Below are 13,851 nucleotides of genomic sequence, written 5' to 3'. Positions count from 1 at the left end.
TACTTGAGCTTATACTTAACGTAAATAAATAAAATAATTTGGAAGAAAAATATGAAGGAAGTCTTGCAAGTAAACTCTTAAGTTACCAAATCAATGAAACAAGGAAATAAAAATTCTAATTATATATAGATATTAAATATATAATATAAAATAATTTATAAGATAAAACATCTCAAAAGTATATATAGCCAAATGGGAAGGCGAGTATATAAATGATTCCTATCAGTGGTAGAAAAATATGTTAATTTAGTAGTCACGTAAACAAAATAAAGCCGAAAAGGACTATTTTCTGTAATAAATTGCACATTTAAGTACACCACATATTTATAAAATGTACTAAAATATATTTAACATTGTTTGATAAAGTTAAATAAAATTAAAAGCTACGTCATAATTCTGTTTTATAAATCTTATCCATAAATAAATGAGATAAAACAATACATAATGTCATAGGGAAGGCTTAAAATCAGCATGGAAATGGGGATTGAGTGCGATAGAAGTTTCTTGTTACTACAAGAAACCAAAATAAAATCGTTTCCAATTTAAAAATCTTTTTGTAAAATAAAAAAAATAAGTTTTTTTATGTAAGGAACGTTCCTTATTGGATAGGAAACAGTTAAACTGAAACAAAGGATATATTTTTTCATGCGCAACTAAGCTGATTCTACAGGACATATTTTTTTGTAGTAATAAATTAGAGTTGAATTAACAGTACTATAAAATAAATGTTATCAATTTTGTTTACTGTTGTAGCCAATAAGAAATTCTATGCCATAGTTCGCAATTCCTATGGTTTACTTAAAATAACATATATAGAATAGTTTTGGATTAAGGGCCAGGAAAAAAAAAAACTAAACCAATAGTGAGGAGTATATTGGTTTCCGAAACTACACAAAAAATGTTTATTAATGTAATTTTGTAATAACCTTGTCAGTGTCTTTATATTGTTCGTAGTCTAAACTCAATATAATTTATGTAAGGGATTTTTATAACCAATGACTTACAGATAAATATGTTTAAAATATAGGTATCTAAACTGTCCCTGTATATTAAACCGAAACAATTTTATAAATTGAGCTTTACTAGTACAACAAAGGGGAATTTCACTGTTGGGTAGGAGGGAGGTTCTGTTAAACCTATTACATTCTGTAACTTTTGTATAACAGAATCGGACGCTTTTAGTAGAGCACATTGGTATAAGAGGTTAATTAAAAAATTAGTCAAATTAAAATAATTCCAGAAAATTTTGGAACAATTTTCAGGGAAAAGGCATTCAACATTTCAGTTATTTAATTCGTTTATATTATGCCGTTATTTTAAAATTTATTTTAGTACTTCAACTTTTAGTAAGTATGCAAAGTGATAAATATTTTATCGTTTATAATAATACTGGAATCTGTGTAGAGAAATTCCTTACTTGCAGCAAGATCAATACTCGGATAGGAAAATAACGAAATGTCAGTAGGTAGAGAATATTAAAAGGTTATTTTTAAAAGCATGTGTTTTAATTTCACAAGAAAATGTGACGTGGCCAGTGAGTTGGTGTTATGTTTCTCCTGATGGAAAAGGGAATTATAGTGATATGCGGGCGAACCACACGGGTAAAGCTGCCACCAGTCAGTCAAGTTTAGAGGGGACTGACACCCATAGACCATACACTAACAGAGATGACTCACATGAATGGGCCAAACGACCTTATTTTATGATCGGGCTTTCTCTTATGGGAGGACGTGAACTGAAGTACTAGACACTCAACTATGCGTTGCGATGAAGTTGTGGCTTACTGGCCCTGGAACTACTACAGCCATAGGCATAGGTGCACGCATCACGCCAACCTTCACCACCCGGAAATGAGTATCTCTGTATTTTATAATACACATCTGTACACCAGTAAGATTTCTTGTACAGAAAGCACTGCGGTGGCGACTCATCGCTTTGGCGTGCTGTTTTTTTTAGCAATGCATTCATCGTATGCCAGACGCCTGCTTCCTGTCGCGCGACCATAAAACTAAGAGCTCGCTTCTGCCTCTCTAAGCTGAACTGAAAGCATCGCCCAGAGTGGACGATAACCTGTGGTCAATAAGTCCCACGATACACTGGGCTTAATGTATATGAGAGTATGGCTGTGTGTTAATTCTCAAGGTTTTTGGCCGCTCACAAACAATTCTCTCTTAATTATCTTTCTGTATGTATTATTAATATCTCTTTGATATACTTAGTTAATTTTGTTGATTAATTACATTAATGAAACTAATCAAACAAATTATGGACAATGGAACTGGTTCCTCAAAGAACATCAAAGACCGAAATGATCCAAAATTAAACTATCGGAATTTCAGTGCGGATAAAAATGTTTCTACTAAGTGCTGTCAAGTCGGTTAAGTCTCCAAATGCCTAAAAATATAACAAAAAATACCAATAGTAAGAGGAGTAGGCCTGTTCTAGGACAAATGTAAAAATTGCATCTGCAAAGATGGCGGCCCCCAGGAGTCGCCGTCTGCTAGGGGCCACCATCTTGTGGGCCTGGAAAAGTGTAAACATTGATTACCTAACCCTGACAACCTATCAGCGTCTGCTGGAGGCCGCCATTGTTGTTGACATCCGTCACCTTAGTTCTACCTTTGGTTGCCAGAGCGCGCCACCGTCGCTTCGAAGGCAGGCTGTGTACAAAAAAAGCTGGGTGGCTGGGGTTTGATCCAGGGGACGCAAGAACGTCGAGGTTAGAAAGAAGACTTGTTACCAACCAGACCACGAGACCAGTTGAGGATTAGAGAAATAAATAAAGAATATATGCTTACATTCTAAAAAAAACACTGCAAGTATGTTAAAAACAAATTCCGCCATACTGCTATGTCTAAATATCAAAAGATAAAGTATGCTTAAAACAAACGATGTAATACAAGCTATGTCTAAAAACCCCACACCCCGAATATGATTAAACAAACGCCACCATACTAGTTATTTTTAAAAACCCACCCCCACTCCGAGTATGCTTAAAACAAAAGCCACCATACTAGCTATGTCTAATTATGGCTCCCAGGGAGCGCCACATATGCCGCCTTCTTTAATGCCAACAACCACCACCAGAGCGTCATAACCTCAAAAACCCGCGGACAGAGAGCATCATCTAGGTGTTGTCTGCTGAGACTCCACACACACAATGCGCAATTATAATTCCCCACATAATATTATATATAAAAAAAGCATAACAATGTCTTTATTGTGTAAATTAAAAAAAAATAATGTTCAAAGACTATTAATTTCCCTTCCACTACGTCAAGTAAAATAAACATATGTGCAATAAATATAACATTTAAATAAACCTTACAAAAACGCTGTGTAGGAAAGATTCTCTCTGAGCTGGAAGCTTGCCCATTTAGTAAGAAACATAATACTACCTCTCTTCCACTATGTCAAAAAAGTAGGACCTCTATTGTAGTAGATCACGTCCAAGGACCACCATTTAATAGTACTGGACCAGAGAGAGATAAAACACATCACTAAAAATATGTTGTAGCGATAGCATGTCAAGTAATAAGCCTAGTGTAAAATAAAATGTATTAAGCATATTTAGGACCCCTACGGTGCAGCGAGTTCCACATAGTGTAAGCAGTTGTGCGAAGTGCTAAAAGCAAAATTAAAATAAATCATAGGACCCCTACAGTACAGCGTGAAACGTATAGCTGTGTGAAGCATTAAGTAATTAACATATTCAAAATAAAAGTGTAGGAACGCTCTGCAGCCACACGGGAAACAGCAAAAGCGGTCTCGCTAGACTGCACGGCGTGGGCGAAGCCCCAGAAAAATATGTTTACAACGCTCGTTGGGAAATCTGTTATGGACACCGGCCCGCTCAACTGCCACACGATCGCCAGAAAAATATTATGTATGTTACCTCGGTGCTCAGTAATAAAAAAATACAATGTATGCATATAGGCATAGTTAAAACAGAGCCTTATAATTATAATAATAAAACAGTATCCCTACAGTACTAGCCATCCAAACAGCGTGAAGCGCAGTAAAAGATGCTCAGCGACATGTAGCAAATAAGCATACATAAAATAAAACACTTTAGTGTAGGAAAAACTCACCGAAATGCCACCCGCCCACCCCGGCGACGTATAATGATAAGCAAATAAATAAAAAAAGCAGAAAAAAGACATATTAATAATAGTAACACCTATGTACGCTGTGTGGAGTACAACCCCCCCCCCCCCCCCCGACAGCGTGTAACGATAAGTATATTTATAAAACATATAACAAAGACATATTAAAGCAGGAGCGTTAGAGTAACATGTCTGTACGCCGTGTAGGCAATTGGAAGATTGTTGACAATTCCTCGCGCGACGGCAGCCAGCGAGAAGTGAAAGTTGTTTTTAAACCTGGCCTGCTGATATCGCTGTTTGCTATAGTATCTTGCAGTAGAGTCATGGAACTCGCCTAATCGTGGAACACAATTAAAAATGTACAGCCCAGTGATACATGAAGGTAATCAACTGCTGAATGCATGAGGATACTATGAGTGTGACAAAAAATACCATTAATCAAGTGTAAATAAAAACACAATTAGGTATTAATAAACCAATTAAAACATACCATGTAAACATAACAAAAACAATCAAAATGCTATAGCAGACACACACAAACCCAATCACGAACACAATACAGCGCAATGCAGATAAAATCGCCAATCACAGATTATAAAACATCAGCATCCAAAAGTCCCATGAAATAATATAACACACATCACAAAACAACTCGCTTATTGATACAGCATGATTAAGAGAGTAAAAATCCTTCACATCCCTATACGTAAATAGAGAAAATAAAATAAAACAAACGTGGAAAACAAAAGATTGTCACAACCGCAAGAAAACAACCATAAGATGTAATAAAATAGTGTTACCCTAAAATAAACAAGCAAAACCATCGACAGCAGGTGACACCATAAAATAATAACTATAAAAAATGCCAAACATAACTTCAAGAAAGGTAATAAAAATACTAATACAGTAACACATTGAGGAAATAAATAACGCAGACAGGTAAGGACGGAAACCCCTATACCCCCCTCCCCCAAATTATACCAGATAAGCGACATCACTAGGCTAAACAAAACCTATAAGTAAATCGCAATAGAGCCCCTCCACGCAACTACAGAAAGCCAATAAACCAAAACCAGTCTTTAAAAAGAAATCTATCTACGAGAACAATATTATAAAACTACCACACCAAATGGCATGGCCCGAGAAATGACAACACAAATAAATATCAATAACCATAAATACCTACATCATAAAAATATGCTATTAAGCAACCGAAACATAAGAAATGTCTAGCGCATACACAACAGGAAAGAACAACCATAACACCAAACCCATGAAAAATGCAGGGAAAGATCCGAAACCAAGACCTGTTGACTGATAGGCCAGCACTACATATCACCCCGCTGCACCACCACCAACTGAAGGAACAAGATATATCTCTACAAAGCTTAACGAAGCACTCATGCGACACAAAAATAGAGAACTGTTTCTCTCTGAAAACAGGATGTATTATAATTCGTAAATATAGACAGAAAAATAAAAAGCTAGTGGAACAAACCAAAGCACACATAAGACCTCGCGAATGCGCAAACGAACGGCACAACACCAGAGACAAATCATGCTATTCCTTTGTTAAAAATATTAAGACGCACATACGAGTCTTTAGTGCTAGCCCAGCTACTATACATTCTTTAAATCTTTGCATATGCAATGTTTACATTTGTCCCAGAACCGGCTTATTCCTCCTAATACCAATGTCCTCCAATTTTTTTTTTGTTTGAATAACCGAAAGTAATCTCAAGATCCAACATAGGCTATTAATACAGTTTGACTGGTTCCATGGATTACACATTACCACAATTTTCAATGAAGATTTTAGTCCCACTTGTATCTTTTTGCATGTAAGTGCAACATAAATTACTAGACATTAATTTTTATTTGAAAAAATCTCGTAGGATGGACTTGTATTGCGAAAAAGGATCATATCTTAAGGTCATGCCAAATATAATTATACTTTTTTAAAACGGGCATTTACCTTTAGTAGCGTTGGTTAATTGAATCCGCCCACTGCATATCCTTTCATCCTTGTTCGTTAGCAGTATTACCGGATAGCTCGCTTGCAGAAACCTAGAAGGAGGGCATAACTAAGTTTGCGGTCGAGGCATTAGCTGCAGGCATGAAAGGGAACTGGCAGGAACTTAATTACGCGCCAGCCCACGTTGACTCTTGATCTTCCAGACAGTCTCCCTCCCCAACATTATAGTAGTTGGAAATAGGGGGTTCAAGCACAGGCGGAGGAGCCAGGAGCCGGCCGCCATCTTGGATGACGTCATCGGCGGCCATCCCTAATCTATGCCAATCTATGCCAATCTACGCTAATCTATGCCAATCTATGCTAATCTATGCCAATCTATGCTAATCCGTATGCTAATCTGTATGCTAATCTATGCTAATCTGTATGCCAATCCATGCTAATCCATCCGCCATTTTGTATTTCTAGAAATTTCCACCAACTTCGAATCGTGACGTCACCGTTGCACTTTGTGTCACGGACGCCATCTTGGATTTGAATTTTTTTTTTCGAACTTTGAAATTCGATGTAAACATCAACCGCCATCTTGTTTTCGTCTGCTGGTGGCCGCCATCTTGTTTTCGTCTGCTGGTGGCCGCCATCTTGTTTCGTCTGCAGCAGGCCGCCATCTTGTTTCCGTCTGCTGGAGGCAGCCATCTTGCGACGTCATATAGTTCTGTTGGTCGCCACCAGATAGCAGCAGGGATTATTTTATTTTTTTTCTTTAACTAAAATAATTTCAGTGCCGAGGCTGGGATTCGATCCATGGGACGTGAAAACGTCCAGGATGTCGTGGTTACGAGGCGGACACCTTGACCACTAGACCACGAGACCAATTAGGATATGGTGGAATAAATAAGCTATATATGCCACGTACTGACGTCAAGTTTTATGATAAAAGGGGGGAGGGTGTCTTTGCCTTCCCAAATGCATGAAATTCAAATTATTATTATACCATCGCCATCTTTAATTCCAGCACAGACTACCAGATGGCGCCAAATTCAAATATTAGTTAGGGAGTCGGCAGGCAGGTGTCGCATGCCGCCATCTTGGTTCTCAAGTTGGCTGGTAGATGTCGCCACCGTCGCCATATTTTAGTTCATACAATCGATACCAGATGACGCCACCATCGCCATCTTTAGTTCCTAGTGTTGCTACCAGAGTGTGCCACCGTCGCCATCTTTAATTCTTAAAGTTACCGCCAGAGCGCGCCACCGTCGCCATCTTTAATTCTTAAAGTTACCGCCGGAGCGCGCCACCGTCGCCATCTTTAATTCTTAAATTTACTGCCGGATGGCGCCAAGTGTTATGTAGTCAGTCTAGACAAGTCGGGATAAGTTTGGAACCTGTAGCCATATTATTATTAATTAATAATGTATGTTTATTAAATATGATAGAGTATTTATACAATATTGGTGTTGTGTAGAGACTCTCTCGAACTTTTGAAATTCGATGTAAACATCAACCACCATCTTGTTTCGTCTGCTGGTGGCCGCCATCTTGTTTTCGTCTGCTGGTGGCCGCCATCTTGTTTCGTCTGCTGCAGGCCGCCATCTTGTTTCCGTCTGCTGGAGGCAGCCATCTTGCGACGTCATATAGTTCTGTTGGTCGCCACCAGATAGCAGCAGGGATTATTTTATTTTTTTTCTTTAACTAAAATAATTTCAGTGCCGAGGCTGGGATTCGATCCATGGGACGTGAAAACGTCCAGGATGTCGTGGTTACGAGGCGGACACCTTGACCACTAGACCACGAGACCAATTGGGATATGGTGGAATAAATAATCTATATATGCCACGTACTGATGTCAAGTTTTATGATAAAAGGGGGGAGGGTGTCTTTGCCTTCCCAAATGCATGAAATTCAAATTATTATTATACCATCGCCATCTTTAATTCCAGCACAGACTACCAGATGGCGCCAAATTCAAAAATTAGTTGCCAGAGGCGCCGCCATCTTGGTTCTCACGTTGGCTGGTAGATGTCGCTAGTATCGCGCGCCAAATTCAAAAATTAGTTGCCAGAGGCGCCGCCATCTTGGTTCTCAAGTTGGCTGGTAGATGTCGCTAGTATCGCGCGCCAAATTCAAAAATTAGTTGCCAGAGGCGCCGCCATCTTGGTTCTCAAGTTGGCTGGTAGATGGCGCCACCGTCGCCATATTTTAGTTCATACAATCGATACCAGATGACGCCACCATCGCCATCTTTAGTTCCTAGTGTTGCTACCAGAGTGTGCCACCGTCGTCATCTTTAATTCCTAAAGTTACCGCCGGAGCGCGCCACCATCGCCATCTTTAATTCATAAAGTCGCTACCGGATGGCACCACTGTCGGCCATCTTTAATTCAAGGTATTGTCGCCGGATGGTGCCAAGTTTGAATTTAAAAACCTACAAGTGTTATGCAATGTGTAACCAGTCGAGATAAGTTTGGAACCTGTAGCCATATTATTATTATTATTTATTAATGTATGTTTATTAAATATGATAGAGTATTTATAAAATATTGGTGTTGTGTAGAGTCTCTCTCTCTTCTTCTCGTAGTGGCAGACAGTTGTAGCAATTGTAGTCAGTTTGGAACCACTATACTACATCTCGACACTACTTAGAAATTATGCCTCCACTATTTTACCCGGACTTGGCACCGGGCAAGCATGGAACCAGAGGAGTAATGCAAGGGAATGGCTTTTCATTTGTTTGTAACAAACAAACCATACATCCGATTACATTATCCCAAGTGCCATGCCTGGCTGTGTTACCCCCCCACGAAGCTGAAAAATGAAAACAATTCCCATAAGAACACAAGGGGAGGGTAAATATGTGCAAACATTGAGGGAAAAATAACCATCGCTGAAACATACTTCCCAGCATTAATTACAACAAAAGATGACAGCAAAGAGGACGGGGAAGAGAAGGCCTAAATAAAAAATGTATAAATACATGTGATAAGCCTCCATTACCCAACGTAGCCATGGGGTAGCGTATGTATACCATCATCCTGGATAACTCTTTTGTTATCTGTCCAAGTAAGTGCTAGTTTGTTGGTGCACTCGGAATAGATATCATGGTGGTAGGAGCGTATAGATCGCACTTTTACACGCAATGTAGACTCCTGGTGTAGTGTACGTAGGTAGTCCTCAAAAGTGATTCGGTTTTTAATCACAGACCTTTGCACACCTTTGGCCTTCTTGGTTACAATGTCACTGCACTTTAGGGCGTACAGCTTAGCCCTCAAGCCGATAAATTCTGTCATGGGTCGGCCACAGCACTCATCTTTGAATTTCCCGATTACTTTAGAATTGGTCGCAGAGTGCAGGACATGGTTGGTAGGGTAACCACTCATGTCAAAGTGGTCTAACAGTGCATGGTCAGACTGCAAATCAGAGTAGAAATCATGAGTATCAATCTGATAAATAAAGCTGTCTGTATCCATGTAGGCTAGCTCAAGCCTATCATTATACCTGGGTTTCATCACATCATAATGGAAGTGGTACATCAAAGTCTTGGAGAGGTCAAGAACGGCAAATCCAACATATATTGGCTTGTCGAACATTATTTTCTCGTGCTGAAGGTGCACCAGTGCCAGACTCTGATCATAGACTGTGTAGTCCTTGAAGGTGGGGCGAGCCACAAGCTTGCGGAGGCGCTCTTCACAGCACACCAGCTCCATTACTTGCCTCTTACGTTTCGCCTCCATCAATTTCCCAAAAGTAGCATTATTAGCTAGTTTGAAAAAGTCTTTCTCAAAGTCGTTCTGTGCGGCTTGTCGTTTTCCAGTGTTCAATGCTATGTATGGCTGCAACCATGCTGACTGACGAAAATGTAGGACTCTATGGATATGAGTTAGGCGGAGACCGTGGGAAATTGCTTGTTTGAGGTTAATGTAATGGATAACGTAGTGGGATTTGTTGGAGAGAGTGGTGAGAAGTTTAGATTGGGTAGAATTGGGAGGACACTCATTCCTAGGAAGGAAGGGTAGATCCCGGTGGGACGGATGTAATTCTACTGGATACTCGACGTCACACTCCACAATGTAGCCAATATCACTATCATCAGGTATGCTGGTAAAATCAATGTTCGTATCATTGCTCCACTGAAAGTCACTGTGTGGTAGAGGGCAAGACATGGCCCAACCGTACAAATTGTTGGCATCTAGGTATGCAAGAGACGATGAAGGTTTGGTGGGGTTGTGTGTCTCAGGTGCATAGGCATTGTTTGCCACGCAGTGCCTTTTCATGCACTGTGCCACCCCACCTCGGATGCCTGACTCAACAAATAAATGCATGTCATAATCTGTGAGCAGGTCCAACCGAACTTGGGTAGTCTTGAGCATGGCATCAAAAGTAAATCCTGGTGCACTGACGTAATGCGCACAATCTAGACCATACGTGTCAAGACAAAGGCTGCGGAAGCTCTCGAAAACATCACATAAGATCAAAACATCTGACTTTAGGTATACATCGCTATACTCCCCCAATGTCGAGCAATGAAAGGCATCCCAGACGGTGTGTGCATGAACATAATCCTCATCGCTAATGGTAGAGTCGGTGAGAATGTTAAAGAAAGCCTCCTTGGGCGGTAGCTGTTGTTCGTCCAGACGTTCCCAGGAATCAATGTGATCATATGGGAATACTCCCTTCCGCATGACGAGCGACACACAGGTGGGATCGAAAAACTTCATGGTGGTGACAAACTGTGCTGGTGGTAGGTTATGTGCTAGTGTAGACAGGGAGCATGTCATGAATCTAAGTGTGTCAATGAACTGGACTGAGAACCTATCACCAAGCTTCTTCGAGAATGTTATCATTTTCTCTTCACTGTGTGGTATGATGAAGATCTCCTTAGTGTCATACCCAAGCTGCTTGACAATAAAGTGCTGGTCGTAGCCGAGATTATGGAAGAAGACTACTAGCTTCTTTGGTCTACGACGCAACATGTTACAGCCATTACAGGAAGGTCCAATGTAATTTCCTGTAAAATGATCATGATCCTTCACCCTATAGTTTGATGCAGTGAAGGGTTTGTAGCAGTAGCAGCATTGTGCTGCATGGTTGAAGGTAATGTACTGGGTCCGTGTCAGAGGTGTCATTGGGATGGAGGTAGCATATATATCCTTCACTTTGTTCCCAATTTCAACTATATCCTCCATGAACCTACTCGCAGCATCCACACCTCGGTATATAATCGGTTCCTGTGGCAGGTTTGCTGTAAGGTGTGTGGGTATACGAGCATTGTCCACCTTGATGTATATACCATAGCTATATGGCTCATGCTTCTGGTACTTCTCTGTGTATGCTATATTGGGGTCATGCTGACATGAGTCCACCTTGGTTAGCATGGCCTCGAAGTCTGCATACACAACTATAGGCAGTTTACCCATGTGGTGGAAGTTGGTGAATTCCAGCCTGGGTGGGTTTCCATCCTTGTCTGGAAGCGGCATTTCAACACGCACAGGTGCATGAGGAACACAGTACCTCCTATGTTGTTCCAGGCACTGTTGTCCCGTCATTCCAGTCACTCGGAGTTGATCATCAAATGATTTGAAGCATCTCTTACATATATATATTCTTTCATTGTGATTGGTTACCTGAGACCGTATCAGCCGTGAAAAGTCCGTTATGAGGCAGTAGTGCTTGTGATCGACATCGGATATTAGCAGAAGATCGAAATGCTGCTGCTTCTCTTCATCAACAACCCGAATTGGGACCACCTTATTCTCTTCACCGAGAGTATAGACATTAACTGACACGGTTGGGTTGTGTCGCTCAAAGACATTAATCTGTTTGACTGGTGTAGGGAAATCAAGTCCGTCAAAGTTAAATTGTGTCTCCAGGTTCAGGTATCGTTGGTCAACTCGACACACATTAAATCCCCCAACAAACTTGGAGATAATGGCCCACTTGAAACATTCTTGATCTTCGTTCTGGGGATTAAGTACAGCATGTTTGATAGCAATCGATGGTGGCAGAGGCAGATAGGAAGATGCACGCAGTGGGTCGAGCTTGCTGACACGAAGTTGTATGCACTTCACTGACGTCAGCGACCAGCCAGAACCTTTGCTCATGTACTCGTCCTCCTCCTTACAGATGTTCAAAATACTATTTCGAACAGCTATAGCAACATCATCTACATTGTATAGAGGGATGTTGGGGGTCTTGAAGGCACGCAGGTCTGCACTGTCGTCGAATGGTGCTGGTTTTGCATAATTGCACTCGAGCCACATATTAAATTTTACGGCCCCAGTTGCCTCTACAATCTCAGTTAGCTGCGCAACTATTCTATCCTCCATCGTCTCAAGATATGTACAGATATCCAATGAACGGTCGAAATTGTTCCCGGCTACGAAGGTGCGCAAACTACCACTGAATGCACGAGCCACTTCAACGAAATCATTATTATTATTAATATCTTCTGGCTCAATGGTTGATGTGGCCTGGGATGTTGAGGTATTAGGCAACACCATGGGTTGAACTGCTCTAGAAGTAGAGGCTTGCTGCTCATCACTCACAAGCATTGTGCACCGAGTCGGGAGAGCTGGAGTCGTCGCCGCAGACCCACGACATACCAAGCGGTGTGCTGCTAAATTGTCGCGCCGGGCAAAAACATTTCCGCACTTATCACAAAGAGCATTAACTGCTCGAGCCTGGTTTCCAGTACAGGAATCCTCATGCCTACGAGCATCGAAGGTCCTCGTAAACTGCCTGTAGCAGTACCGACAATGCTTGCTGCGAGATGTATGTGTGCCGGTACAGATCTTCAAATGGCGCTGTAGGTTACCCCAACGAGCAAATGTAGTGCCGCATTTCTCGCAGAGGTGCATTTCTAGGTTAGGTGCGTCTGCACACTGTCGTTCATGACGTAAGGCATTTTTCCAGGCCGTAAATAACTTCTTGCAAAAGCGACAACTAGGACCCATCGCGCCTACCCCTGAACTAACTGAAATATCAGCAGACGTGGATGATGATGATGATGATGATGATGCTATATCTCTTGCTATCAGCTCCGGATCCTGCAGAGAAGCCTCGATGCGGTTCGACGGAGAAGTAGATACCTACCAACGAAATACTAGTTAAAATACTATTTCGAAGAATAACCAGCAGTCACTTGCATAAAAACAGATGAAAGTGTATAAGCAGGACCACCAACTTGTTAAAAAAATTTTTATGTATTACTGAGAACTTGACAAAAAAAAAATGTGTCAACAGTTTGAAGCTGTAATATTTCCTGTGTAAACATAAGCAGGTCACACTAGCTTTATAGTAATTAATTGTACTGGTAGGAAATGTGTGTACTAGCCGACGAGACTCTAACAGACCGTCTACCGCTACGTGATACAGTGCTAGGTATCGTGCGTGAAAAAACTTTATTCATTAAGAATATATTTGTAATGAAATACGCAGCAAATGTAAATAACGAGTTAACAAAAATATAAATAATATTTATGATTTAATAAGGTATGGGACTCAGTAATATCGTGCGCGATGTAAGGAAATGGACTCGCAGTGCATATATAATTTCACGTAGCTCTGCGCTGGGTCAGAGCACTAATGGAAACCTTTCAGAAGGTATGTTGAAGCTCCCCCCCCCTCCCCCCACCCCCACCTCTCTTACACCACTCTCTTCAGACAGGCGGCGCGCGCTTCATGACAGTCTGAGTCGTGTCCCGACATGTCTCGAGCACCCTATGCTGTCAGGGGAGCATTTACGTATAATGAAAGGAAGTAGCTCTGCTGTTTTAT

General features: G+C 40.9%; 1 protein-coding gene across 1 annotated transcript in view; it reads right to left on the bottom strand.

Moving 5' to 3' along the window:
- The window catches only part of LOC134542708 (uncharacterized), a 31,366-nt gene extending 18,296 nt beyond the window's left edge, over nt 1-13,070 (bottom strand). Inside the window, exons 1-2 of the mRNA XM_063387175.1 lie at nt 10,895-13,070; nt 9,574-9,835 (exon numbers count right to left, since the gene is read on the bottom strand). Coding sequence (XP_063243245.1) covers nt 9,574-9,835; nt 10,895-13,028 — 2,396 coding nt within the window. The 5' untranslated portion in view covers nt 13,029-13,070. The remainder of the gene's footprint in view (nt 1-9,573; nt 9,836-10,894) is intronic.
- Between the last annotated feature and the right edge of the window lie 781 nt (nt 13,071-13,851).

Source organism: Bacillus rossius, assembly GCF_032445375.1.
Source record: "Bacillus rossius redtenbacheri isolate Brsri chromosome 9 unlocalized genomic scaffold, Brsri_v3 Brsri_v3_scf9_1, whole genome shotgun sequence".
NCBI classification, from domain to species: domain Eukaryota; kingdom Metazoa; phylum Arthropoda; class Insecta; order Phasmatodea; family Bacillidae; genus Bacillus; species Bacillus rossius.
This window is presented reverse-complemented; position numbering and strand designations above follow the sequence as displayed.